General features: G+C 39.5%; 1 protein-coding gene across 5 annotated transcripts in view; it reads right to left on the minus strand.

Annotated features, from left to right (window-relative positions):
* DENND5B (DENN domain containing 5B) overlaps positions 1-26,828 on the minus strand; it is a 191,347-nt gene that overhangs the window by 93,594 nt on the left and 70,925 nt on the right. The window contains exons 1-4 of one of the 5 annotated variants that reach the window (XM_054527071.2): positions 21,560-21,827; positions 20,775-20,840; positions 17,083-17,192; positions 978-1,644 (exon numbers count right to left, since the gene is read on the minus strand). In XM_054527071.2, the coding sequence (XP_054383046.1) occupies positions 978-1,644; positions 17,083-17,192; positions 20,775-20,840; positions 21,560-21,725 (1,009 nt within the window). In that variant the 5' untranslated portion in view covers positions 21,726-21,827. Of the gene's footprint in view, positions 1-977; positions 1,645-3,752; positions 4,812-17,082; positions 17,193-18,277; positions 18,360-20,774; positions 20,841-21,559; positions 21,828-26,828 lie in introns of those variants that run through there. The other 4 variants (XM_002823082.6, XM_054527070.2, XM_024257191.3 and 1 more) reach the window with 4 other exon arrangements.

The following is a 26,828-nucleotide window of genomic DNA, read 5'->3' on the forward strand; positions in this document are numbered from 1 at the left end:
ATGGGATGTCGAGGTTGCAGTGACCCATGATTGCACTACTGCACTCCAGCCTGGGTAACAGAGTGAGAACTTGTCTAAAAAAAAAAAAGTGAATCCAAATATTTGTGCAACCTTTTTTGAAGAATCTATCAGTGTACAGGTACTATTTTATAATTTCCTTCAATTCACTATCCATTAAGACATAGCATCTCTATTTTCTCTACACATTCATATTCAGATGACAACTAGTATCCTAGTCTAGGCTCAACATTAGTCTTCACAAATGTACTGGTAAAATAAAATCCATAGTTTGTTATTTTCTTAATATGTGTTGGAAGAACTTTGAATGAAAGATATCACAAAGATAACTTCCTTCTGAGATTAAAAAACATAAACAAAAAACCACACACACACACACATACACAACTCTGGCAGAACTGTTAGACCTGGGAAAGTCATCTGTCTCATGCCTGCTCACCTTTTCTCTCACTCAGATGAAATGCTCCCACAGGCAAAGATCCAAAGTTGATTGCCTCAGGAAGCTGCAGAGTCAACAATTTCATTTATCCCTTTTCAATGTTCGCTGAGTTTTGATGTGAACCTTTACTAATCCATAAAGAATGGGAAGTCTACACGTTTCTGGTAGTAACAGAATTCTCTCACTCTCATTATGATGAATAAAAAATGTTTTCTTAATGAAGATTATATATTATCAGGAAAAAAGGGCTATTTCCATTAATAAATAAATATACCCAAATCAGCCAAGTTAACACTTGTGTTCCTTCCTATTTCTCTCTGCAGTCACTGACTGCCACCTCAAAGAGAAACAGCACAGTCTCATCTCAGCCTCTGGTCCCACCATACCTGCTCCCTTTACACACAACAGAAAAGACTGTGATCATTATTTATTCGGTTCTAATAATATACCCCATGAAAACACAGGAGTTGGGAGCAAAAGTACTTGTTTTTAGAAAATGTAAAATCCAACGAAAACCTACCTTGTGAGTAGAGAAGGATTTGCATCTCTAAAAGAACACAGGTAAACACCTGCACCAGGTTCTCTAATCCCAGGAGCTCAAATGCCTCCCGAAGTGGGTAATCAGAGAGGGGGAGTTCACTGGGCCCAGGCCTCTGGCAGATGACAGGTTCATAAACACCATAAAATTTCAGTGACCTCCCTGGAGGTGGAAGGGGTACTTCATAAAGAATATTGTGGATATAGCTTTCAAGTGGCAAGGGTGGTGGCTGCTGTGAGGTAACGGCCTTGTAAAGCTGGATAAGGAATTTCTTGCAGGCCTGCATGAATGGTAACGGTGTGATCAAGCATATACTTTTTGAAACATACAGGGTGTCTCTGCTAATATCATAGGAGTTGTATCGCTGGAGTTTCAAAAGAGAAGTTGTATCTCCTTCATCAAGACTACTTGCCAACGAGTCCATACTGCAGGAAGATGAAGCATACACACTGCTGTAATGCTCAGCGTTGTGCATCTGGTAAAGTGTCTGCATTGCTGTGCAGATTTGCTTACTTGTAACTTCTTCATAAAAAGTGAGAACAAAACCATAGGTGCGAGAACCATCTTCCCTGGTAATTATAAATGAGTGAAACTGGGGATCTTTATTGTCCGTTTGTGTCCTGAAAGATAGCCCTTTAGGCATGCACAACTGTGAAACAAAGAAAAAAAAGCATCAGAATGCAGTACACAAATAACTTCAAGCCAGAAATAAATGTTGTTTTTAAACATAACAGGATTCAAAAAGACAGGTTTTATCCAGATTTAACATTGGCAATAGGCTTAAATTAGAAATATATTATAAATTCCTCATATACACGTATATAAAATTATTCTTAAAAGGAGTACACACAAGGGAAAAACTTTTACTGTGTAATGTTACATGCAAGGGGCTTTACTAAGAACAAGACAATCACTAATTTAGTCCCAGAGTAAACCTCTAACCAAGCTTGTGGCCTTCAGCAAGCCACATAACTTCCGTGAGCCTCAGTTCCTTTATCTACAATAGCTGCTGTATGAATGACTTGAAGACAGAGTATGCAAAAGTATTTCACAAATATTAAAAAGCACTTCACAAAAATAGTACTTAAGTATTTAATACAAGGAAATAGGAAAAGGCTCATTTAGGAAGTGGAAAAAAGTTAAACAAAGAATAATAAAAACAACAGTGTCATCTTTGCTATTTTGAATAGTATGGTATTTTATCCAAGAAAAAGAAACTTTGGAAATTGAAAGCTTTTTGATCTACTAAAGCAGAAGCACAGAAACAAGGCATTTTAGATTACTGCTAGTAAAGATTATGCTCTAGTTCTTGGGAACTACCCAGGATTGAGTAAACTTGAGAACAAAATTACCCAGAGGAGCTAAAGATGCTATATTTAAGACACTTAAAATGCACAGAAAATTAGAATTGATTCATTAAAACATTTTAAATAAAAGAAGTGAAATTACAGAAAAGTTGAAATATACTAAGGAAAACAGAACTTGTAATTCAACCATCCTAACTAATAATCATTATTCATATTTAGATATTTCTATTTTTGTATTGCAATATGCTTTTTACATAGAAATAATTTAACCATACATTATTACTTTCTAGTTTTTTCTATATTTAATAACTGATATGGTACAAAATTTAGACTGTCTCCCACATCCCCATATTACCAAGAAAATACAATTCCTTTATTCCTTCAAACCATCAAAAAACGTTTATTAAGTGCCTTTTATGAGAGGAGCCCTATGATACAACGGTGGGAAGGACAGACATGGCCCATGCTCCTACGGTATTTCCAGTTGAGTAAGGATAACAGGTAAGTTTTAAAAATCATAAACTATAAAGTAAGGGAAGCGCTATGATAGGGTAAATAAGGGTTGCTATGGGAAAAATATATAATAGTAGGAAGACACACATTAGAAAAGAAGGAGCTACCAGGAAAAAATGAAGCCCAACTGAAACCTCAGGACGAGTATAGGTCTTAGTGGATAAAGAAGATTCTAGGCAGAGAGGACAACATGTGCAAAAGCCCAGAAGAGTCTGAGGAACTGCAACAGGTCAGTGTGGGTGGGGCACAGAATGCAAGGTGGGTGGACGTGAGAGAAAGCAAGAGAAATCATCAGGGGCTAGCCCATGAAGGGCCTTGGTAGGCCATGTTAGAACTGTGGGGAGGACAATGGGAAACCTCTGAAGGGTTTTTAGGAGAGGGACAGATTTAGATGTGCCTCTTGGCACATCCATCTTGGAACACTAAGGCGAGTGGTTTTCAAAGGGGTTCCAAGGAGGCAGCAGGAATGTCTCAGGGCCTTGGAAGGGAGTGAGAGGCTAGAGGAAGAAGCTGAAAGGGCCAGTGTCCCTCCTTCCCCTGTGCACATTCCACTTTCATTTATTTTGTAGAGTGGAATTCTTTCAGTGTTAAGATTTCTGGGTTCCCACTGCTTAAAAACAAAATCTTGATGGTGGGATAGGATTAATGCAACACAACTGTCATTAAGCATGAAGGTGGGTGTCCAAACTGCTCCTCACAACCATTTCAGATCATGGTCCTTCCCTTTACCCTAAAAACTATTGGCTTTGAAGCTCATGTCATGATTGTGCCACATTTTGGGTTTCTTTTCTATCCAAGTTCATTTCCGGAGTAATTTCTTCCATGATTTTAAATATACTCTTTCAACTCCCAAATCTGCAATCTCATGAACCTGACTCTTAACTGAGTAACTACTTGACAATCCCATCAAGATGTCTAATAGGCAATTCAAACTTACCATGTCCCAAACTGAAGTTCTGATTTCTTCCTCCAAATCGGTTTCTCCTTATATCAGTCTTTTCTGTAATTCCATCCATCTAATTTGCCCAGGACAAAAACCTTGAAGTCATCTTTAATTTCTTCCTCTCTTTCTCACTTACCCCATTAACCAATCCATCAGCAAATATTATCAATTCTATCTGCAAAAATATATGCAGAAACTAATTGCTGTTACTTCTTTTTTTTTCTTTTTTAGAGGTGAGGTCTTGCTCTATCACTCAGGATGAAGTGCAGTGGTACAATCACAGTTCACTGCAGCCTCAAACTCCTGGGTAAAAGCAATCCTCCCGCCTCAGCCTCCTGAGTCAGAAAGTAATTGTTTCGATCTTTACTCTTACCACTCTAATCTAAGTCACCCTCTTTTCTTGTCTGGATGTAACAGCCTGTTTCTGCCCTTGTACCCCGTAATCTATTTCCCTTATAAGAGCCAAAGCAATCCTTAAAAAATATGTTAGATCTTGTCACTCTTCCCAAAATTCTCCAATGGACTCTTATCTCACTAAAAGCTGATGTCCTTATAATGGCCTACAAGGAAGCCCTGCATGACTCAGCCCCCAGCAACCTCTCTGCCCTCATCTTGTACTCTCTAACTCACCCACTCTGCTCCAGCAACAATGGCACGTTACTGTTCTATGAACACACCCCACGTGCTCCCATCAAAATCTGCTCTTCCCTTTCCCAGCAACTTTCTTCCCCTTGGTATCCACATGACTCATTCCTTGCGGCAGATATAGCTCCAATAATATTTCTACTTTCACGCACTCTTCCAAACCTTGACAATTCCCCATTAAGAAGTGGAGCTCACTCTCCTTGAACCTGGGTAGGCTGCTGAGAGTGCCTATACCAGGATCTGGGAAACTTTTTCTATAAAGAGACAGATAAGTATTTTAGGCTCTGGAGGCCATACAGTCTTTGTCACAACTGCTCCACTCCACATTGTATTAGGTGAGTGCAAAAGTAATTGTGGTTTTTGCATTGTTGGAATTTGCCATTTGATATTGGAATACATTTTTAAATAAATGTGGTTATATTATAATCTTTTTTTTTCCAAGACAGAGTCTTGCTCTGTCACCCAGGCTGGAGTGCAGTGGCACGATCTCGGCTCCCTGCAACCTCTGCCTCACAGGTTCAAGCAATTCTCCTGCCTCAGCCTCCCAAGTAGCTGGGATTACAGGCGCCTGCCACTGCACCTGGCTAATTTTTGTATTTTTAGTAGAGATGGGTTTCACTGTGTTGGCCAGGCTGATCTCAAACTCCTGACCTCGTGATCCGCCTGCCTCGTCCTCTCAAAGTGCTGGGATTACAGGCTTGAGCCACTGAGCCTGGCCCATCATTTTAATGGGCATTTCTCGCTTTATGTTTTTTTGCTAATGACTTATTACTTGCTGTTTATTTTAGATTTTAGACTGAAAATGTTAGACAAAAAGCAAATTAGAGCAGTTTTCTTTTTTCTTTTTTTTTTTTTTTGAGATAGAGTCTCACTCTGTCACTCAGGCTGGAGTGCAGTGGTGCAATCTCGGCTCACTGCAACCTCCACCTCCCAGGTTCAAGAGATTCTTGGGCCTCAGCCTCCTGAGTAGCTGGGACTACAGGCCTGCACCACCATGCCCAGCTAATTTTGTATTTTTAGTAGAGACGGGGTTTCACCATGTTGGCCAGGCTGGTCTCAAACTCCTCACCTCAAGTGATCTGCCCGCCTTGGCCTCCCAAAGTGCTGGGATTACAGGTGTGAGCCACCCGACCCGGCCTCAAGCAATTTTCTTATTCAAGTTCAAAATGGGTCGTAAAGCAGTGGAGACAACCACAACATCGACAATGCATTTGGCCCAGGGACTGCTAACTAACGCACAGTGCAGTGGTGGTTCAAGAAGTTTTGCAAAGGAGATGACAGCCTTGGAGATGAGGAGCATAGTGGCCGGCCATCAGAAGTTGACAATGATCAATTGAGAGCAATCATCGAAGCTGATCCTCTTAGAACTACATGAAAAGTTGCTGAAGAACTCAACATCGACCATTCTATGGCCGTTTGGCATGTGAAGCAAATTAGAAAGGTGGAAAAACTCGATAAGTGGGTGCCTCATGAGCTGAGTGGAAATTTTTAAAAATCATCATCTTCAGCCAGTTGCGGTGGCTCATGCCTGTTATCCTAGCACTTTGGAAGGCTGAAGCAGGCGGACTGCCTGAGCTCAGTTTGAAACCAGCCTGGGCAACATGGTGAAATCCTGTCTCTACTAAAATACAAAAAATTAGCAGGGCGTGGTGGCATGCACCTGCAGACCCAGCTACTCAGGAGGCTGAGGCAGGAGAATTGCTTGAACCTGGGAGGCGGAGGTTGCAGTGAGCCGAGATTGTGCCACTGAACTCCAGCCTGGCCAACAGAGCGAGACTCCATCTCAAACAAAACAAAACAAAATAAAATAAAATAAAAGCATCATTTTCAAGTGTCGTCTTCTCTTATTCTACACAGCAACAATGAACCATTTCTCAATCAAATTGTCATGTGCGACAAAAAGTGGCTTTCATTAGACAACCGGCGACAACCAGCTTAGTGGCTGAACCAAGAAGAAGCTCTAAAGTACTTCCCAAAGCTAAACTTGCACCAAAAAAAGGTCACGGTCACTGTTTGGTGGCCTGCTGCTGGTTTGATCCACTACAGCTTTCTGAATCCTGGCGAAATCATTACATCCAGGAAGTATGCTCAGCAAATCGATGAGATGCACCAAAAACTGCAAAGCCTGCAGTGGGCACTAGTCAACAGAAAGGGCCCAATTGTTTTCCACAACAATACCTGACTGCACATCACACAACAAATACTTCAAAAGTTCAACGAATTGGGCTATGCAGTTATGCCTCATCCACCATGTTCACCTGACCTCTTGCTAACTGACTACCACTTCTTCAAGCATCCCGACAACTTTTTGCAGGGAAAACGCTTCCACAACCAGCAGGATGCAGAAAATGCTTTCCAAGAGTTCATCAAATCCCAAAGCACGGATTTTTTACGTTACAGGAATAAACAAACTTATTTCTCATTGGCAAAAATGTGTTGATTGTAATGGTTCCTATTTTGATTAATAAGGATGTGCTTGAGCCAAGTTATGATTTAAAATTCTGTCCAAAACCACAATTACTTTTGTACCAACCTTTAAACACATAAGTATGGCTTTGTTCCAACACAATTTTATTTATAAAAACAGTCAGCTGGACAGATTTGGCCTGGGGGCCATGTATGCCCACCCCTGGCCTAGTCAAGTAAAATGCAACAGCAGTGACAAGTGACAGAGTGACTTTTGAGCAGAGGCTAAAAAAGGCAATACAGCTTCCATCTCTCTCTCTCTCTCTGGTAACCTGGTAACACACTCTGGGAGCCCTGAGGCAACATATAAAAACTTTAGCTAGCCTGAAGCTGCCTGACTGGTGAGACCAAATGAAAGACCACACAGAGACAGAAGGAGCCCTAGCTATATGCCTGGTCCAGGAGACAGGCCTGTGAGTGGGTGAGCTTTCAGATGATTTCAGTCCTCAGACTTCAAACCTTCCAAACTAACACCGAGTAGAATACAGGCGCGGCCAACCAAAAGCTACCTACATTGCAGATATGTAGGCTAAGTAATGATTTTGTTGCTTTAAATCAAGGGTCAGCAAACAACAGCCCTGCTATGGGTTTAAATGTATGTGTGCCTCCAAAATTCATATGCTGGAACATCACTTCAGGGTGACGGTATTAAAAGGTGGGGACTTTTGGGAAGTGATTAAGTCATGCAGGCTCTGCCCTCATGAAAGGATTTGTCCTTCTTATAAAAGGTTGAAGGGAGCAGCACCCTAGTGCTTTCTGCCATGTGAGGATACAATATTTGTCCTCTCTGGAGTACACAATAACAAAGTACCATCTTAGAAGCAGAGACTAGGCCATCATTAGACCCTAAACCTACAGACACCTTGATCTTGTACTTTCAACCTCTAGAACTGTGAGAAATAAATTCCTATTGCTTGTAAGTTACTCAGTCTGAAGTATTTTATTTTAGCAGGAGGCATGGACAAAGAAAAACCCTTAGGTCAAATACAATCTGCCACCTGATTTGTAAATAAAGTTTCACTGGGACTCAGTCACAACCATCCATTTATGCACTATCTATGGATGCCTTCACACTACAACAGCAGAGCTGGGTGACTGTGGCAGAAACTGTATGCCCACAATACCTCAACTACTTACTATTTGGTTCTTCATGAGAAAAATTGCCAAGCCCTATTTTAAGCCATTAACTGGTAGGCAGATGGATTGTCATGCAGCGATAGATAATCAAAATACTTTCTTACTTCCCTTAAGTCTCTGCATAAATACTACCTTAGAGAGGTCTTCCTTTACCTTTCCATAAAAAATAGTGTTCTCTTCATCTTTTGCATGCCATAAAATGTAACTCCTCTAAAAAGTATTTATCATGAAGAAGCAACTAAAGTCTTGCACCACTGTAAACATATGTACATTATATAAACATACACATTACTAGTATTGTATAATTCTGTTTGATCTCTAGATTGCCAGCTACTCAAGGGCTAGTACTTCATTTCAATAACTTTAAACATTCAAGGGAACTGCAATGGAATAATATACCATTTGGGGCCATAACAGGTGGTGACTGATAACACGGGTAAAAAGAAAAAATTGTGAAGCTCAGCATTAGTGCACCAGTGAAAATGTCTTCATATTTCATATCACTGAATATGAGATGTGGAAAGGACTAAGGCAGATTTACTCAATTCTTTTACATATTAAATTACTATGTATATTTGGATAGAATGAGATATAGACTTAGGTAAAACCTATGAATACCTGGATTTGGTAGGGGGTAAAAGCCACTTATTCCCAGTCTTAGGAATAACTGTATAAGGAAAGGCTATGGCAGAATCTTTTAATAATTCTACCTTCAAATTAAGGCTGATTTCATCATAACAAGTTAATGGGTTGCTCTGCTGATAGCATGAATAAAAACTCATTTGGCCGGGTGCAGTGGCTCACACCCATAATCCCAGTACTTCGGGAGGCTGAGGTGGGTGGATTGCCTGAGCTCAGGAGTTCAAGACCACCAGCCTGGGCAACATGACGAAACCCTGCCTCTACTAAAAGTACAAAAAATTAGCTGGGCGTGGTGGGGCACACCTGTAGCCCCAGTTACCTGGAAGGCTGAGGCATGAGAATCACATGAATCCGGGAGGCAGAGGTTGCAGTGAGCCAAGGCTGCACCACTGCACTCCAGCCTAGATGATAGAGTGAGACTCTGTCTCAAAAAAACAAACAAACAAAAACAACAAAAAACCCTAAAAACCCAAAAACTTCATTTGACACATTTATTGTAGTCAATAAAGATTGTAGAAGGGATAATTTGAATTATTCTTGCTCCAGGCTAAATTCAAACTTGTTTAGCACAGTGCATGGCATATAACAATTGGTTGAATGAATAAATGAATGAACAAGAAAACAAACAAAAACAACAGCTGGGGGTAAAGCACCAGGCTTAGTTCACCTCTTGATCTGGTAATTCTTTTTTTGTTTTTTTGGAGATGGAATCTCACTCTGTCGCCCAGTCTGGTATGCAGTGGTGTGACTGATGTCAGCTTACTGCAACCTCCACCTCCTGAGTTCAAGCGATTCTCCTGCCTCAGCCTCCCAAGTAGCTGGGATTACAAGTGTGAGCGATTATAGGCGCGCATACCCGGCTATTTTTTTTTTTTTTTTTTTTTGTATTTTTAGTAGAGACGAGGTTTCACCATGTTGGCCAGACTGGTTTTGAACTTCTGGTCTCAAGTGATCCACTCGCCTCAGCCTCCCAAAGTGCTGGGATTACGGCGTGAGCCACAGTGCCTGGACTTCAGCTTGTAATTCTTTTTCCATCAAGTAGGCAATACAGAAACATAGTGACCACCAAAGTCAACATAAAGATTTAATTTAATTGATAGGCGTTCCTGTCATCCTAAATCACAAAATCATAGCTCAACTGCTGCTGAACAGCTGCCAAATATTCCCTTAAGGGTTTGTAGCTTTCTTGAGCGCACATTCAAACATTTACAGAAAAAGCTTGCCAAAAGTTGTACTCAAAGTGAAGAATGGCTTTCTATGCTACAGACAACAGATGTAAGAATTTTTCCTAAATGCTCTTCCAACAAATCAAAAAAAGTAAGAACTATATTTCTAATCGGGAAACATGAACTGCAAAATGCTATTATTTTTCCATTTTTAAAAGATATACAGTATTGTTTTATATCAGGAACTACAAGATACTTTCTCAGAAAACCTGAGTTTCATCAGAATTGTTAAACTGTCAGGAACTGCAAGAAATCGCAGAAAACCTGAAATATAAATCAAGATTTGTTTATCACGGTATTAAACATCTCTAATTAACCCTTAACTTTGCTATCTACTAACAATACCCCCTCACCATCCAACAATAAAACAACTAAAAATTAGAGGTGTCACTGATGATCAAATTACTACTAGTAACCAGACTACTTTAGCCAAAGCAGGCTTATAATGACAAGTGTGTAACTTTCCCAGTTTGAGTCAGCAAATGTTCTTACATTTCTCTAGACCGTTTCAGGCAGTTTGGCTAGAATTTTAAAATTCCTTTTTCCACATTTTGTAGTTCTATGACTTCCATGGCCTCTCCCTCATTATGCAAACACAATCATATACTGTATAACCATCTCTGGTCAACAATGGACTGCCTATAGGACGATGGCTGGAGCAATATGTTATACCATATAGCTTAGAAGTATAGTAGGCTATATCACCTAGCTCTGTGTATGTATATACACTCTGTGATGTTTGCACAATAAAATCACCTAACACATTTCTCAGAATGTCTCCCTCCCTCCCTCCCCTCTTCTCTCCCTCCTTCTATAAACACTTATTTTGTCCCATGTTTTGCATTAGATCTTGGTAACTCAAAAGACAAAGATAAAAATAATCCTTTCCTTTAGGGAGTTCACAGTCTAGTAGGAAAGACAGACACAGAAACCAGCAGTTACCAAAAAAATGTGATCAGTGTTGCTATGGACTCTGTTCGAGATATCATAAGAAAAGACAGAGTAACTACTGCTTAAGAGATGGTTTTGCAGTGGAGGTCACACCTAGTCAAGGACAGGGAAGAGAAGTATTGTAAGCAAGTAAGTATCACTTCATTTATTCAACAATTTGAACATCTACTATGCGCAAAGCTAGGGATATAGCAATGAATAAGAGACACTGCTCCTGTTCTCTTACATTAAGCACGAGATACACAGTTAACTACTAGCTAAGTAACTGGTTAATTGCAACTGAGATAGGTGCTACAAAAAGGTACAAGGTACTAAGAGAACCTAAGGTGACCTGAGTGCTGGGAAGATGGTGGAAGGTGATGGTCAGGAGCAGCTTCTCTACATAAATGTTTACAGTGAAGTCTGAAGGAGTAGTAAGAATTCACTAGGTGAAGGAGAGGTGGAAGAGCCTTCCAGAGAGAAGGAACAGCAGAAGCAGAAGCTATACTATGAGGAATGAAATGGACAGGTTAGTGCAGGAGTCCAGGTAAGACATCTTGATGGTTTGGACCAAGGTGAGTATACGGAAACAGAGAGAAGTAGACAGATAACTGATTATATATGGGAGAGGGTGAGTAAGTGAGAACTTTCAGGGTGATGTGTACATTGTTGGATTTGGCAAATAGGTGGATGGTTGTACCATTCACTGACAAACATTGGTGGGATGAATAATGAATTCAGTTTTGGATATGTTGCATTTGAGATGCCAGTGAAATATTCTGGCTGCAATGTTAAGGAAACGGGGGAGAGGATGAGGGTGGCGGGGGCAAAAGGGTCTTCCAGCAATGGTCCTCCAGCAATGAAAGCCCCATTCCTATAATTTTACTGTGAGATATGGCTAGGCATGGTGGATCACACCTGTAATCCTAGCACTCTGAGAGGCCGAGGTGGGCGGATTGCTTGAGTCCAGGAGTTCGAGAGTAGCCTAGGCAACACAGCCAAACCCCGTCTCCTCAAAAAGTACAAAAATTAGCCAGGCGTGGTGGTGCACACCTGTAGTCTCAGCTACTTGGGGGGCTGAGGTGGAGGATCGCTAGAGCATGGGAGGTCAAGGCTGCAGTGAGCCAAGATTGCACCAGTGCACTCCAGTCTGGATGACAGAGTCAGAGCCTGTCTCAAGAAAAAAAAAAATTTTACTGTGAGCTTGAACCTAAACTTGGCTCAAAATGAGCGCTTATCTTCATTCTAATGTCAAACCAATGAATGTAATTTGGGGTTATCCATTTCAAATTCAAGTAATTGCTAAGTCTACAAAAAGTATATATAGCCCTTTTTCCTTTTACTCTTACAAGATAAGCATCTGAATAGGTTTCTTCAGCCAACCTTTCACCGTTTACTCTTTGCTCTTCATTCCACTATATCCTTCTTTGTAATCAAAGTTAACAGCAAATTATAAAATAAGAGCTTTATAATAGTTATTACTCTTTAGTTACCTAAAATATATTTACGATGTTTCATTAGGACGGACATAAAAAATAGAATCCTTATATTTTCATACAGTTTGCTTAAAAGTTATTAACCATGTTTTCTTCCTATGAATTCTTAGATACAACACAGGCTTAAAGATAAGATCTATCAACTAGAATATTACATAGTCATGGATGCCAATAAGCAGATTACCTCAAAGAGATGTGAAAGTGGGGTGGGGGACCTTCAGCTCTGTTTGCAATGCTTTATTTCATTTAAAATGAAATGCAGACCAGACACAGCGGCTCACAGAGGTCGAGGCGGGCAGATCTTGAGGCCAGGAGTTTGAGACCAGCCTGGCCAACATAGGGAGACCCTGTCTCTACCAAAAATACAGAAATTAGGCAGGCGTGATGGTGCGTGACTATAATCCCAGCTACTCAAGAGGCTGAAGCATGAGAATCACCTGAACACTGGAGGCAGAGGTTGTAAGTAAGCCAAGACTGCACCACTGAACTGCCTGGGTGACAGAGTGAGACTGTCTCAAATAAATAAATTAATTTAATTAAATGTACTGCACTCCAGTCTGGGAGACACAGCGAGACTGTGGAAACAAGGGAAAGAAAGAAAAGAAAGCAAAGAAAGGGAGGAAGGGAAAGGGAAAGGAAAGGAAATGTAGACATCTGAAGCAAACATGTCAATGTTGACATGTTAGTTCTAGGTGATTAATACATACGTGATTGTTTATTGTATTGTTCTTTCTGTTCTGTGATATTTACTTTTTCATAAAAATCTCTGAATCAGCAACTGAGGAAAAAAAACTAATTCAGGAATTATTTCACCTGTCACTTGTATTTATTTTCTATTTTATTTGCACTGCACTCATACACATTAAACATTTTATTTAACAAAGTTCACTGCTTTGGGTACTTAATTTATGTATGAAATTAATGACCTTTTATTCAAAGCACTACTGTTGTTAGAGGAATGACTAATATTACAGAAGGTGATGACTCATTGCGGTGGAATTTTGCTAAAGGCAAGACAAAGCTTTATACCTTTAGGTGGGAATAAATTACAGCTTCATACAAACGCACTTACTAGTAAATCAAAGAGGAAATTAAAGGCAGTAAATCTGTGACCCGAATGCAAACTACTTTAATGGGATGCTTTTCAGAGATTTTCCAGGAGTACAAGCAAATCCTTTTAGATTTGCAGCAATAAAAAAAAAATGCTATGTGGTGCTTAACCATCAAAACACAGCCTTTGCAATTATTCTTCAGGGGGAAACTTTTGCTGCTTACATAAAATAACCTCAGGGGCAAGGAGTAAAGAAAATATCAAAGGTCAAGGAAGCTGATAATTACTTTAAAGATTAATGTTTTGCAGATAGAGGCAAAAGCTATCATGGATATCTCACTATTAATTCATTCACATGATTAAAAGAAAGAAAACACATCAAGGGTGGCATTTTGTTCCAAATGACTGTGGATTCATATACTAAGAACGTACTTGTACCCAGGCCCCAGTGATCCTCCCACCTCAGCCTCCAGAGTAGCTGGGACCACAGGCATGCTGCCACCACACCCAGCTATTTCTTTTTTTCTTTGTAGAGACAGGGCCTCCCTATGTTGCTTAGGCTAGAACCTCACTTTGAATACCATTCTGATTTCTCACAGAATAAGTTATATTTTGAAATATCTTACTAATTTAAGAAGATTAAGTATTGTGATCTATTCACATTCTTATCCAGTTTTCCATTGCTTGATTTAAACACTCTTTTCCTAAATGCCTTTCTATTAATTTGCTGCATAAGCAACTCATAAGTCATTTTTTTGTCACTGCTGTTCAACTATTTTAGTCAGATGTTTGTCTGGACTCTTCCAAGTCTTATAAAGATAACTAACAGTTGTGTTCTACATAATATCTATAGTAGAGTCTTCACCAAAGATGATGCTAGGCATCTACAATATTAACTTCCAGCAAAATGGCATCTCTGATTATTTTAGTATTGCAGAACAGTTTAGGAAAATAACCACATTGTACTCTGTAAGGAATCAAAGTCAAAGTGCCAAGTGCTTTAGGCATTTGTCCTTACAAAAAGCACCATGCTATCCCCTCCCTAGAGCGAGCCCAGGCTGGAAAGAGTTTACTGTGATACAAAAATATCACAAAGGGTCCAGTGTGACCCATAACATTTCCAGTGTAGAGCAAAACTAAGCTATACAGTTTTTCTTTTGGGAAGGCAGCAAGGCAGATGAGGAAAAAAAGTGAGCTAGAGAGTAAAAATGATCTGGATTTAACTTCTGAGTCTTACTGCCTAACTTTGGGCAAATTACTTAACCTTTGAAAATATAAGAATTCTCACTGGGTACATGTAAACATGTATGTGAAAATAACATGCATAAAGTACTCTAGCAGGCATCTAGTGAATATTAATTTCCTTCTGTTAGATTATCAGGTTATAATGGAGTCTTTTAACAATATCTTTAAAATACTAAAGAAGAGGCTGGGTGCAATGGCTCACGCCTGTAATCCCAGCACTTTGGGAGGCTGAGGCGGGTGGATCACTAGAGGTCAGGAGTACAAGACCAGCCTGGCCAATATAGCAAAACTCCATCTCTACTAAGAATGCAAAAATGAGCCAGGTGTGGTGGTATGTGCTCACAATACCAGCATTCTGGGAGGCTGAAGGAGGGCAGATCACTTGAGGTCAGGAGTTTGACACCAGCCTGGCCAACATGGTGAAACCCTGTCTCTACTAAAAATACAAAAGATTAGCTGGGCATAGTGGTGTGCGCCTGTAACCCCAGCTACTCGGGAGGCTGAGGCAGGAGAATTGCCTGAACCCAGGAGGTGGAGGTTGCAGTGAGCCAAGATTGTGCCACTGCACTCCAGCCTGGGCGCCAGAGCGAGACTATCTCAAAAACAAAAACAAAAACCAAACAAAACAACTCAAAAAGAGCAATGGCTATCACTGTGTCTCAGTTCACCTTTAATCATTTCTGTATCTTTTTTATTTTTTTTCCATTCTTACGTATTTACCCTATTCATTTCTATATCTATCATGCCTGCTATCTCCTTACTTTGGGGCCCTCTGAATTATATAATCACAGAGTTTATGAACATCTCAAATATTATTCAGGCTTCTAAGAAGAGCCCTTCCTAAATAATCTGAAAACTATGACCTACTTTATTTCTAAGAACCTCTCAAAGTTGACTATCTCTCTATCTTCTATCTACCTACCTACCTACCTACCTACCTATTTTGAGACAGGGTCTTGCTATGGTGCCCATTCTGGTCTCAAACTCCTGGGCTCAAGCAATCACACTGCCTCAACCTCCTGAGTAGCTGGGCTTATAGATGCACAACATCATGCAGGGATAAAAGAGACATTTAATCAGCACTGGTAACTCATTATGAGGCAGGAGAACAGGGTCTGGAGGCAGGGAACCTAAGGCCGATTCATGCTGACTTTCTAGAACTAAATCAAAAGGAAAACCCCAACTTTCCATGCCCAAGTAGCAAAAGGACCAGTGGCTACTCCCTTTGTACCTTCCCCCCACCCTTTTTCTGCATGGCAGACTAAAAACTGAAAGTACCTCTGATTGTTTCCCTCTCACAACCAATCGGGATGGTCGTGGGCCAAGTCTTCATTTGCATAGGAGTATAACTTTGTAACTTCACTTCAGCCTCTGATTGGTTGTATGTTTGTGTAGGGTGTAACTTTGCTTCAGCTTCTGATTGGTACCCTCCCACAACCAAACAGACTGATAGTGGGCCATTACTTCATTTACAGAACCAAGTAACCAATGGAAAACCTCTAGAGGGCATTTAAGCCTCAGAAAATTCTATAATGGGCTCTTGAGCTGCTTGCTCAGGCCTGCTCCCACCCTGTGGATTGTACCTTCATTTTTAATAAATCTCTGCTTTTGTTGCTTCATTCTTTCCTTGCTTTGTTTGTATGTTTTGTCCAATTTTTTGTTCAAGACATCAAGAAGCTGGACTCCATCCACCAGTAACAATTATACAAATTCAGATTTTTACTATATCTAAATAATGCAATTAAGTTGCTTTTCATCTTTACATTGTCTGTAAAAATGACAAATTATAGGCCTACCATACAATATTCCTTGAAACATGAGAACTGTAATCAGGCTCTTTCTATTAGGCTCCTCTCAGGTCAATAAAGTAATATCACTGTTTATCAAAGCTTCTACGTATTAATACAAATGCACAACACACTTTAATAGTAGTAAACTAAAATGGGCTTTTAGGATCTATTGTATAAACTTATCAACTATGGAAACCCTGCGCAAGTAACTTAGTTCTCTGAGCTTCTGCTTCCAGATCTTTAAAATGAGGAGAGTATCACATTTCTTTTTTTTTTTTTTTTTGAGACAGAGTCTCGCCCTGTTGCCCAGGCTGGAGTGCAGTGGCGTGATCACAGCTCACCACAACCTCCGCCTCCTGGGTTCAAGTGATTCTCCTGCCTCAGCCTCCTGAATAGCTGGGATTACAGGCATGTGCCACCACACCTGGCCAATTTTTGTATTTTTAGTAAAGATGGGGTTTCACTATGTTGGTCAGGCTGGTCTTAAACTGACCTCAGGTGATCCACCCACCTCGGCCTCCCAAAGTGCTGGGATTTCAGGTGTGAGCCACCACACCTGGCCTCACATTTCTTATAAAATCACTTAAAGAATAAATGAAATGAAATAAGGTAGACATTCAAAATACAGTTACTACCTTCATATTAATAAAGTAAAAACAAGGCTAAAGAGTAAATGAGGGGGAAAAAAACACATACCATGTTCACCGCATCTTGATCAAAAGGGTTCCATTCTATATTCTGAGGATAGTGGGCGAGAACTTTGGATTTGAATGTTCTTCTCAAAGGACTCTGGTCAAAATTTTCACCTACAACAAATAATACATAGTTAATATCTAGAACTTTTCCAAAAGCATGTCATAGTTTTATATTTATTTTACAGACCTACTACTGACTGATAATGTTGAGATCTGATTCAATTTCTGCCTCTAACCATCTGTATTGTAAAATCCCAATGGACAACTAAAAAACTGTTAACAACAGAGCAGCATTTAAAACTTCAGAATCTGAATTTTAAAATCCTGGCTACTCAACTGATACTAAAAATCAAAATATGGTAATATAATCATTGCTGTAACCTAATTATGGTCCACATTTCAGTGTGTGGTAATAATGAACTATATGAAAACATTTACTTCAGAAAAGCAAAGTCTTACATTAAGCTAATCATATGTCTTATGATCCTAAAATTTTATACACACTTAGACCCCCATGCTACAGTGCTCAAAGGAAGCAATTTTGCTTGAGTTTCCACAAAAATCTCTGAGAAATGTGATTGCATATCCAGGTTCTTAAGTAACAAAATTAACAGAATTAGAAACATCATTGCTGAGTCATCCTGTTTAGTAGACAGAACACATTAAACATACTAACCTTTTAAAATAAATGAGCTATCCTAAGTTAAATTCATTATCTGGCAAAATTCTGGAAACATAAAAGTAGGCTACATTTTAATTACTAAGAAAATTCAGGCCAGGCACAGTAGCTCACGCCTGTAATTCCCAGAACTTTGGGAGGCTGAGGTAGGAGGATTGCTTGAGCCCAAGAATTTGAAACCAACCTGGGCAACATGGTGAGACCCCGTTTCTTTTCTATTTTTTTTTAAATAAATTTTTTAAAAAGTAAAAAATTGAAAATTCAATAATAGCTATCAGATTAGTTTTTTTAACCTCCTCAACCAGAGTAATTCCCTTAAGACCTATTATCCCTAAATGTTTTAGTTTAATGAAATATTTTAAGGTAGACAGATCTTAAATTCCCAGTGTCAAAAATCTGGGATCAAGGAACTAGAAGACCTTGCAGCAACTTTATTGTGTTCTGTGTTTTCCTACTTTTAGAGTTCTAATTAAGTGCAAAATACTAGCTGTTACAGCAAAAGATAAATGTCACTTACCAGTATTTATACTATTAAAAATATCACAAAGCAATTTGATTTATGAGTTGTATTTGACTTCTAGTTAGACTCAGTTTCTATTTTGGGTAAAAATATGAAAAAAAAAAACTTGGAATGCAAAACAGATCGCAGAAGGAAGAAAAAGTCACACTCAAAAATCTTGCTGGAGACAACAATATAAAATACATAGGAATTTTTTTGAACAAGGACACATAATTTAAATATATTTGCTGAGGCAACTAAACTACTATTTCTAATTGAAGTCCTTGGCTAATGATCATTATTTTCTTTAGATTCCTCTGACTTATTTAGGCAAACATTTCATCTCTGTATTTTTCTACTCCATACTTCCATCTTCTAAGAGTTGAGAGCATTCATTTCTAGAAGAGAAATTGTCAAAGACATCCTTAAGGAGAGTTTATCAATTTTTGCACCAAGCTTCTAGAGTATGTAAGCATCAAAAAGTCAGCAGAGGAATGTGAAACTGTCCATGAGAGTCAATGTGTCTGAAGAACAGATTCAGGGCTCAGAACTGATTTCAGGAAGAGTCCATGATGTTTTTAAGCTGATGCTAGATTTTCCTGTGAACACTAAGAAATTTTAAATTATTCACTTCTTCATTTACAAAAAAGTTACTTGGCCAGAACGTGGTGGCTCATGCCTGTACTCCCAGCACTTTGGGAGGCTGAGGTGGGCAGATCACTTGAGACCAGCAACATAGTGAAACCTCAACTCGAAAGAAAGGAAAGTAAGGGGGAGGGGGGAGGGCAGAGGGGAGGGGAGGGGAGAGGGAGGGGAGGGGAGGGGAGAGGGAGGGGAGAGGGAGGGGAGGGGAGGGGAGGGGGGGAAGGGGGAGGGGGAGAGGGAGGGGGAGGAAAGAGAGAGAAGAAAGAAAGGAAAAGAAAAGAAAGATTTTTTAAAAGTTACTTTTCATTTCACTTTAGAGAAAAAACAAAATTCCTCCCAGTTATAGTCTAAGCTGCTGATTGTGTACTGACACAGCAACAGCGTATCTTCATGATAGATGGCCATCAAGAAACCGTCTCCTTCACCTACCCTCTAATACCAGAAATACTTGCTTTTATTATCCATAAATGTAAATAAAATATGAAACACTGCAGAAGCAGAACAAGACATAACCTACCATAAAACTCCTTGCAATACTTACCTTTTAATTCAGTCCTGCCTGTGTATAGTTAAAATAACATTACCTTCATTCATGTATCAAGTTATTAATGGGACAGGAGATATATCAGAAAGGTCATGAAAGTGCCATTCTCAATACAATTGTTCTGTTAACTAAGGAACACTGCACCTTCTTGACACACAAAGAATCAACAAGAAGGAAACCACCTCCAGAAAGAAATAATTTTACAAAAACAAAAAAAGCCACAAAACAGTAACAAATCTAACAAAAGAAAAGCAAAACCACCACCACCACCGCTTATTAGACTGCTTAAAAAAGGGGTAACAGGAAAGATCATTGCTATATATACACAGCTGTCTTGGCAAATATGATTTGGAAGGATACTAGGGGAAGAATCAACTATTTAGAAATTCTGGTATCATTGTTAAGAATTCAGAAATGGGCCAGGCGCTGTGGCTCATGCCTGTAATCCTAGCACTTTGGGAGGCTGAGGCAGGTGGATCACTTAAGGTCGTCAGGAGTTCGAGACCAGCCTGGCTAACGTGCTGAAATCCTGTCTCTACTAAAAATACAAAACTTAGCCAAGCATGGTGGCATGGACGTGTAATCCCAGCTACTCAGGAGGCTGAGGCAGAGGAATCAGTTGAACCCAGGAGTTGGGGGTTGCAGTGAGCCAAGATCACACCACCGCACTCTAGCCTGGGTGACAGAGTGAGGCTCCGTCTCAAAAAAAAAAAGAATTTAGAAATGACTGGATGCAGCTATTCCTACTAGCACTGGCCAAAAGAAAATAATCTTGGTGATGACTTTTGGGGATGAGAGATGGGGGAACAACCTATACTTCTCATTTTAAACACATGTTTTACCTCTAACTCAGAATTTACTGCTGGGAAAAAAAAATGGGAAAATAACCAAGTCTAAGAATTTGGATTCCCAGGAAATGAAAAATTACATAAGCATCCTGTACTTAAAATTTACCTTTTAAATATTATCTTGAAACAAACAAGGACTATAAATTTGTACGACTGCTACAACTACATATCAACTTAACTCCAAGTAATACTGCCAAATAACCTCCTACTAAATTGAAGCTGCAATTAATCCTTTCCTCCTAAGAAAGTAGGAAATATCTGCCAAGAGAGCTTAAAGACTACTGAATACATGTTTTCAAGGCTTGAAGCAAATGAAGTCTTTATGAAAATTAAGATGCAGATGAGAGAAGAGAAACATAAAATAACATCTATAAGTCTGACCAAGCAAAACTGAATAAAGAAACATTTATAATGGGCTTGCAGTCAATTAAAATAATGATTTATAATAGCCCATCCTTGTTCTTAATTTTATTTTTACCTGAAGTCGTATTTGCAGCACCTTGGCTCTTGCCATGACGATCTGCTTCTAGCCATTGGTACAAAACTACATAATGTAACAGAAACAAAAAAGCTTTATGAACAAATAAAAACAAACAAAAAGCAAAAATGACTTTGAAGAATGGAAAATGAGAATAATTAACCAAAAGCAATTACACAGAAGACATTAACATCAGAATGTAGCTTAACACCAATGGAATGTAGCTGATAAGGGATTAGTAATGAAAGCAAAGAGAATAGGTAATTTTAACAAAATAAGTGAAATGCTATTAAATATCTGTAACAGGTTTTGTATGGGAAATAGCACACATATTCTCTTCTTAATGCTTATTTAAAGGGGAATATTAGAAGAAAGCTAATGCTTCTATAGTCAGATATCATACAAGTTGAGTATCCCTTATCCAAAATGCTTAGGACCAAGAACGGTTTTAGATTTCTGACTGTTTCAGATTTTGAAATATTTTCATTATATTTACAGGTTAGCATCCTTAATTAGAAAATCGGAATACTGGCACTCAAAAAGTTCAAATTTTGGAGCATTTTAGACCTCAGATTTTTGGATTAGGAATGCTCAATCTAAAAAGTATGATAGTAAGACTAAATGACCGACTTTAAAAATTAAAGAGCATCCCTAATTAGAAAATTAGAATACTGGCCTCAAAAAGTTTCAAATTTTGGAGTATTCTGGATCTCAGATTTTTGGATTAGGAACGCTCAACCTAAAAAGTATGACAGTAAGACTAAATGACCAACTTTAAAAATTACATCCTGGATGGGCATGTTGGCTCACAACTGTAATCTCAGCACTTTGGGAGGCTGAGGCAGGTGGACTGCTTGAGGTCAGGAGTTCGAGACCAGCCTGATCAACATGGTGAAACCTCATCTCTACTAAAAATACAAAAATTAGCTGGGCATGGTGGTGAGTGCCCATAACCCCAGTTACTCAGGAAGGCCAAGCAGGAGAATTACTTGAACCCAAGAGGCGGAGGTTGTAGTGATCTGAGATCATGCCACTGCACTTCAGCCTGGGTGACAAAGTGAGACTGTCTCAAAAAAAAAAAAAAAAATTACATCCCAACCACTGCATATTGATTAGAATGGCTTAAGTCCCAAAAGCTGACAATACCAAATATTGACAAGGATATGAAGTGACAGTAACTCTCATTCACTGCCGATAAGAATGCTAAATTGTATGGCCACTTTGGAAGAGAGTTTGGCAATTCCTTACAAGGTTAAACAGTCTTATCACAGAACCCCATAACTCCAGTCTAATCATAAGAAAAACATCAAATTCCAAGAGGAGTAACCTACAGTATATCTGATAAGTACTCATCAAAACTATCAAGGACAACAAAAACAATGAAAGTTTGAGATTCTGTCATAGCCAAAAGGAGCCTAAGTAGACATGACAACTTATGGGGATTGGATACCTCAACAGAAAAAAGACTGATATGGTTTGGCTGTGTCCTCACCCAAATCTCATCTTGAATTGTAGTTCCCATAATCCCCACACATCGTGGGAGGGACCCAGTGAGAAGTAATTGAATCATGGGGGTGGTTACCTCCATGCTGTTCTTGGGATAGTGAGTTCTCACAAAATCTGATGGTTTTATAAGGGGCTTTCCCCCACTTCACTCTGCACTTCTCCTTGCTGCTGCCATATGAAGAAGGATGTGTTTGCTTCCCCTTCCACCACAATTGTTAAGTTTCCTGAGGCCTCCCCAGCCCTATGGAACTGTGAGTCAATTCAACCTCTTTCCTTTATAAATTGCCCAGTCTCGAGTCTATCTTTATTAGCAGCATGAGAACAGACTAATACAAGAACATTAAGTAAAAACTAAAGAAATCTAAATGGAGGCCAGGCGCAGTGGCTCATGCCTGTAATCCCAACACTTTGGGAGGCCAAGGAAGGCGGATCACCTGAGGTCAGGAGTTTGAGACCAGCCTAGCCAACATGGCAAAACCCTGTCTCCACTAAAAATACAAAATTAACCAGGCATGGTGGTGCATGCCTGTAGTCCCAGCTACTTGGGAGGCTGAGGCAGGAGAATCGCCTGAACCCGGGAGGCGGAGGTTGCAGTGAGCTGAGATCGCGCCATTGCACTCCAGCCTGGGCAACAAGAGCAAAACTCCATCTCAAAAAAAAAAAAAAAGAAAAGAAAAGAAAAAAGAAATCTAAATAGAGTGTAGACTTTAGTTAGCAATAATGTATCAATATTTATTCATTAATTATAACTAATGTACCATACTACTATGAGAGGTTAATGATAGGGGAAATTGTGTGTGTGGGGTGAGGCAAGTATATAGGAACTCCATTCTCAATTTTTCTGTAAATATAAAAGCAACTTTTAGTAATTACATTCCAGTATTTAAGGTAAAAACACCAGCAACATTATATCCAATCTTATAAGTAATCTACCTTTTATAAATCATGTTTATCAATGCAAACATAAGCTGAAATTTGCTTTATACTGATATCTCATTTAATCAATAATATTCCTAAGCATAATTATAAAGTGTCAACTCTTGGAGGAAAGTTTACTACTGTAACGACACAGGCTATAACTTAGCAGCTTTGAAGACTGTAAAAACTTCTGAATGTCTTTTACTGGTTACTCATTTGTCTAAAACTTTCAGATATCTTTAAAGAGATGTCAGAGTCTTTCTTTTAAATAGTCAATAATGATAATGTAGGGTACCAATGGCCAAGAGAGCTTGCTATCCACACCCCCAGCGTTTGATGATCCAAGGACAGCAACAAATATTAAGCTTCTATGCTGGGGGGCTACTTACCCACAGATACTGTGAGAACTGAATATCCCAAACAAGGTTTACAGAAACTTTTCATACTCTCCCCTCAACAAAAGCAACAACAAAGAGCTCAGAAAGCTGCCTACAGAACTCCTGGACTGGAGTAATAAAGGAATCGATTGATTACAAATATCTAAGAGAACCCTGAAATCATCAAAGTGATTACTTAGATCTCTGAGGAACAGCCAGGGCTGTGAACTGACATCCATGGTCATGGATAGATAGCTGAAAGACCTCTGAGCAAACATCCAAGTCCTTGGTTAAGGGTGCCCCAGAGGGCACAGAAGTCAGCACCCTCCTCCAGAAACACACTTCTGGGAGGCAAACAATTGTTACATATGTGACTAGCATGAAAGAATTCAAGAAGTAGACCTCAATAATTAAATATATACTACAGGTATTTCTCTTCCCTTTAGTTTACAGGGATAACAGCTACTCATTAGAGGAGGAGAGAGGGGAATTATACCATGACACAAAAATCTCCCCACTAGGAAAAGCAAGCGTGAGCTTTATAACTGACAATGAAGGCTGGGTGCAGTGGCTCATGCCTGTAATCCTAGCACTTTGCGAGGTGGAGATGGGCAGATCGCTTGAGTTCAGGAGTTTGAGATCAGCCTAGGCAACATGGTAAAACCCTGTCTCTACAAAAAATATAAAAATTGGCTGGGCGTGGTGGTAAGTGCTTGTAGTCCCAGCTACTCAGGAGGCTGAGGTGGGAGGATGGCTTGAACCCAGGAGGTGGAGGTTGCAATGAGCTGTGATCCACTACAGCCTGGGCAACAGGGCCAAACTCTGTGTCAAAACAAACAATTGACACTGAAAATCACTTCCACAAAATGAGATGCAAAGTAGGGAAACAAATCCATTAACTGGTCTAACAATTTTGCCCAGCTCCTATCTTAAGCCTATATTTTCCCCTGATTAAGGCAGAAACTCTTGGCTATGTTCAGGTTATCACTAGGAATATTTACCAATAGTTCCAATTACTTCACATAGCCCTCGTTTCCAGTTTTATCAGAGAGGTTTATCATGTTTGCTTTCATGTCTCATTGATAAAATCATAGTCTGTTTCTGACCAGAGACTTTCTCCAGAAAACAAAGCTAAGTCTCACACTATTTCCCTCTCTTCCTGTCCTGACAAGTAACCCCAGAAGCCTAGTTTTAAAGAAAATCATTAATAAAATGAGACATGAAAGCTATTCCAGGTCAATTTAACCAGTTATATAGAGAACTACACATAAGCAAAAATCATTTTAATAGATTTACATATTCAAATATTTCATCCTTGCCTCTAGATTACCAAAGTCCAATTAACTTCAGTTTAAATAATTCGGAGAATTTCCAGTGAAATAAGTGCATCTGATTCAAGTGCGCTATAATGTAAATCACCATTTATATAAAGTTTGGACTTTAAAGTCTACTTTATAGGACATATATTTAAAAAGATAATGTATAATTTAAAAGAAGTATGACTAATTTTTTAACTTAACATACTAGAACGTACATGGGCAGTTCTGGAAATACTGAACTCCTAAAATTTCTCAATCTCCATAAAATACATGAAATACAGCAGAAAAGTTCTGCTACTATGAATGTAGATGATGTTAGAATGCCAAGAACACATCTCTCTTCACCATAGGAACATGAGATCTGGCCTTCTGGTTGCTTCACGCTTCCTCTTAGTTGGCAGTGGAAATAGGGACCCCATCCCCAGCTCAAAGTTAGTTAGAGATTTCTATAGCATGTTTGTGGGGTTGTAAATGAAGAGAAAATTTTGAGATTTATGAACCTTGGGAGCTATTTTTCAGCCTGATCATCACGGTTAAATATTTCTTCACTGACTCTCCTCCCTAAATCTTCCCACTAGGAGGGCCCCAGTAAGTTACTTCCTGCACTATCCACTTCCATCATAGCCTGTTTGTGACCAGAGACTTTCTCCACAAAACAAAGCTAAGTCTCACACTATTTCCCTCTCTTCCTGCCCTGACAGATAACCCCAGGAGCCTAGAAGTTTTAAAGAAAATCTGCTTCTGGGTAGGGGTCAAACGACTAGTTCTTGCCAATGATATGTGGGCAGCAATGACATCATTTCCGGGTCAAGGCACACAATCTATCTTTCCTCTGCCATCTATCAGCTAAATGCAAAGGAGGCCTTAAAAGATGGACAGTTCCCAAAGTGGAAGAAAGTTGAGTCACTAAAAAATGTCTTTGTGAAGTAGAGTGCCTCCCACCTTGGCCTACATTACACTAAACGTGAATGAGAAAAACTTTTATTGTCTCATGCCACTGAAGTATTATGGGGTTGTTATTACAGCAGTTAGCTATTCATGTGTTTACTAGCCTGAGTTTTTGTGTTCGTTTTGACCTTCTGACTACAATACTAACCCCTGACTATATCGTACCTTCTATTGGTAACTCTCTACATTGCTTGTTACATGTTTAAATACATGAGTGCAGTTCTCCAAGTATAGGACAGAATTTGCTTTTTTTTTTTTTTTTTTTTTGAGACAGAGTCTTACTCTGTCACCCAGGCTAGAGTTTAATGTTGAGATCTTGGCTCACTGCAACCTCTGCCTCCTGGGTTCAAGCAATTCTCCTGCCTCAGCCTCCCAAGTAGCTGGGACTACAGGTGTGCTACCATGCCCAGCTAATTTTTGTAGTTTTAGTAGAGACAGGGTTTCACTATTTTGGCCAGGCTGGTCTCAAACTCCTGACCTCTTATGATCTGCCCGCCTCAGCCTCCCAAGTGCTGGGATTACAGGCATGAGCCACCATGCCCAGGCCAGAATTTGCCCATTTTTAATGCATGTTCTCCACCTTTTATAGAAAAAGCCATATATCCTACTAAGCTATTTATGAAGACCACAGGTTCTAGCCCATGACAAGCTTGTTATCCTTTCTAAACACACAACCCCCAAATCTAGTCAGCAAACTTGAAGGTCTAGGGTGATGGTCATGAAAGGAATCAAACAAAAGAATCTTGGAGGGGTCTCTGCAAATTCATTGACTCCACTGAGGAATATTCAACAACACAGAAACTTAAATCCTGGTAATATTAAAGTTTATTTTAATTAATTAAATTTTTTTTTGAGACAGGGTCTCACTCTGTTGTTGTCCAGGCTGGAATTCAGGGGCACGATCATGGCTTACTGCTGCCTGGACCTCCCAGGCTCAAGTGATCCCCCCACCTCAGCCTCCCACATGGCTGAGACTACAGGCATAT

Source organism: Pongo abelii, chromosome 10 (assembly GCF_028885655.2).
Source record: "Pongo abelii isolate AG06213 chromosome 10, NHGRI_mPonAbe1-v2.0_pri, whole genome shotgun sequence".
NCBI classification, from domain to species: domain Eukaryota; kingdom Metazoa; phylum Chordata; class Mammalia; order Primates; family Hominidae; genus Pongo; species Pongo abelii.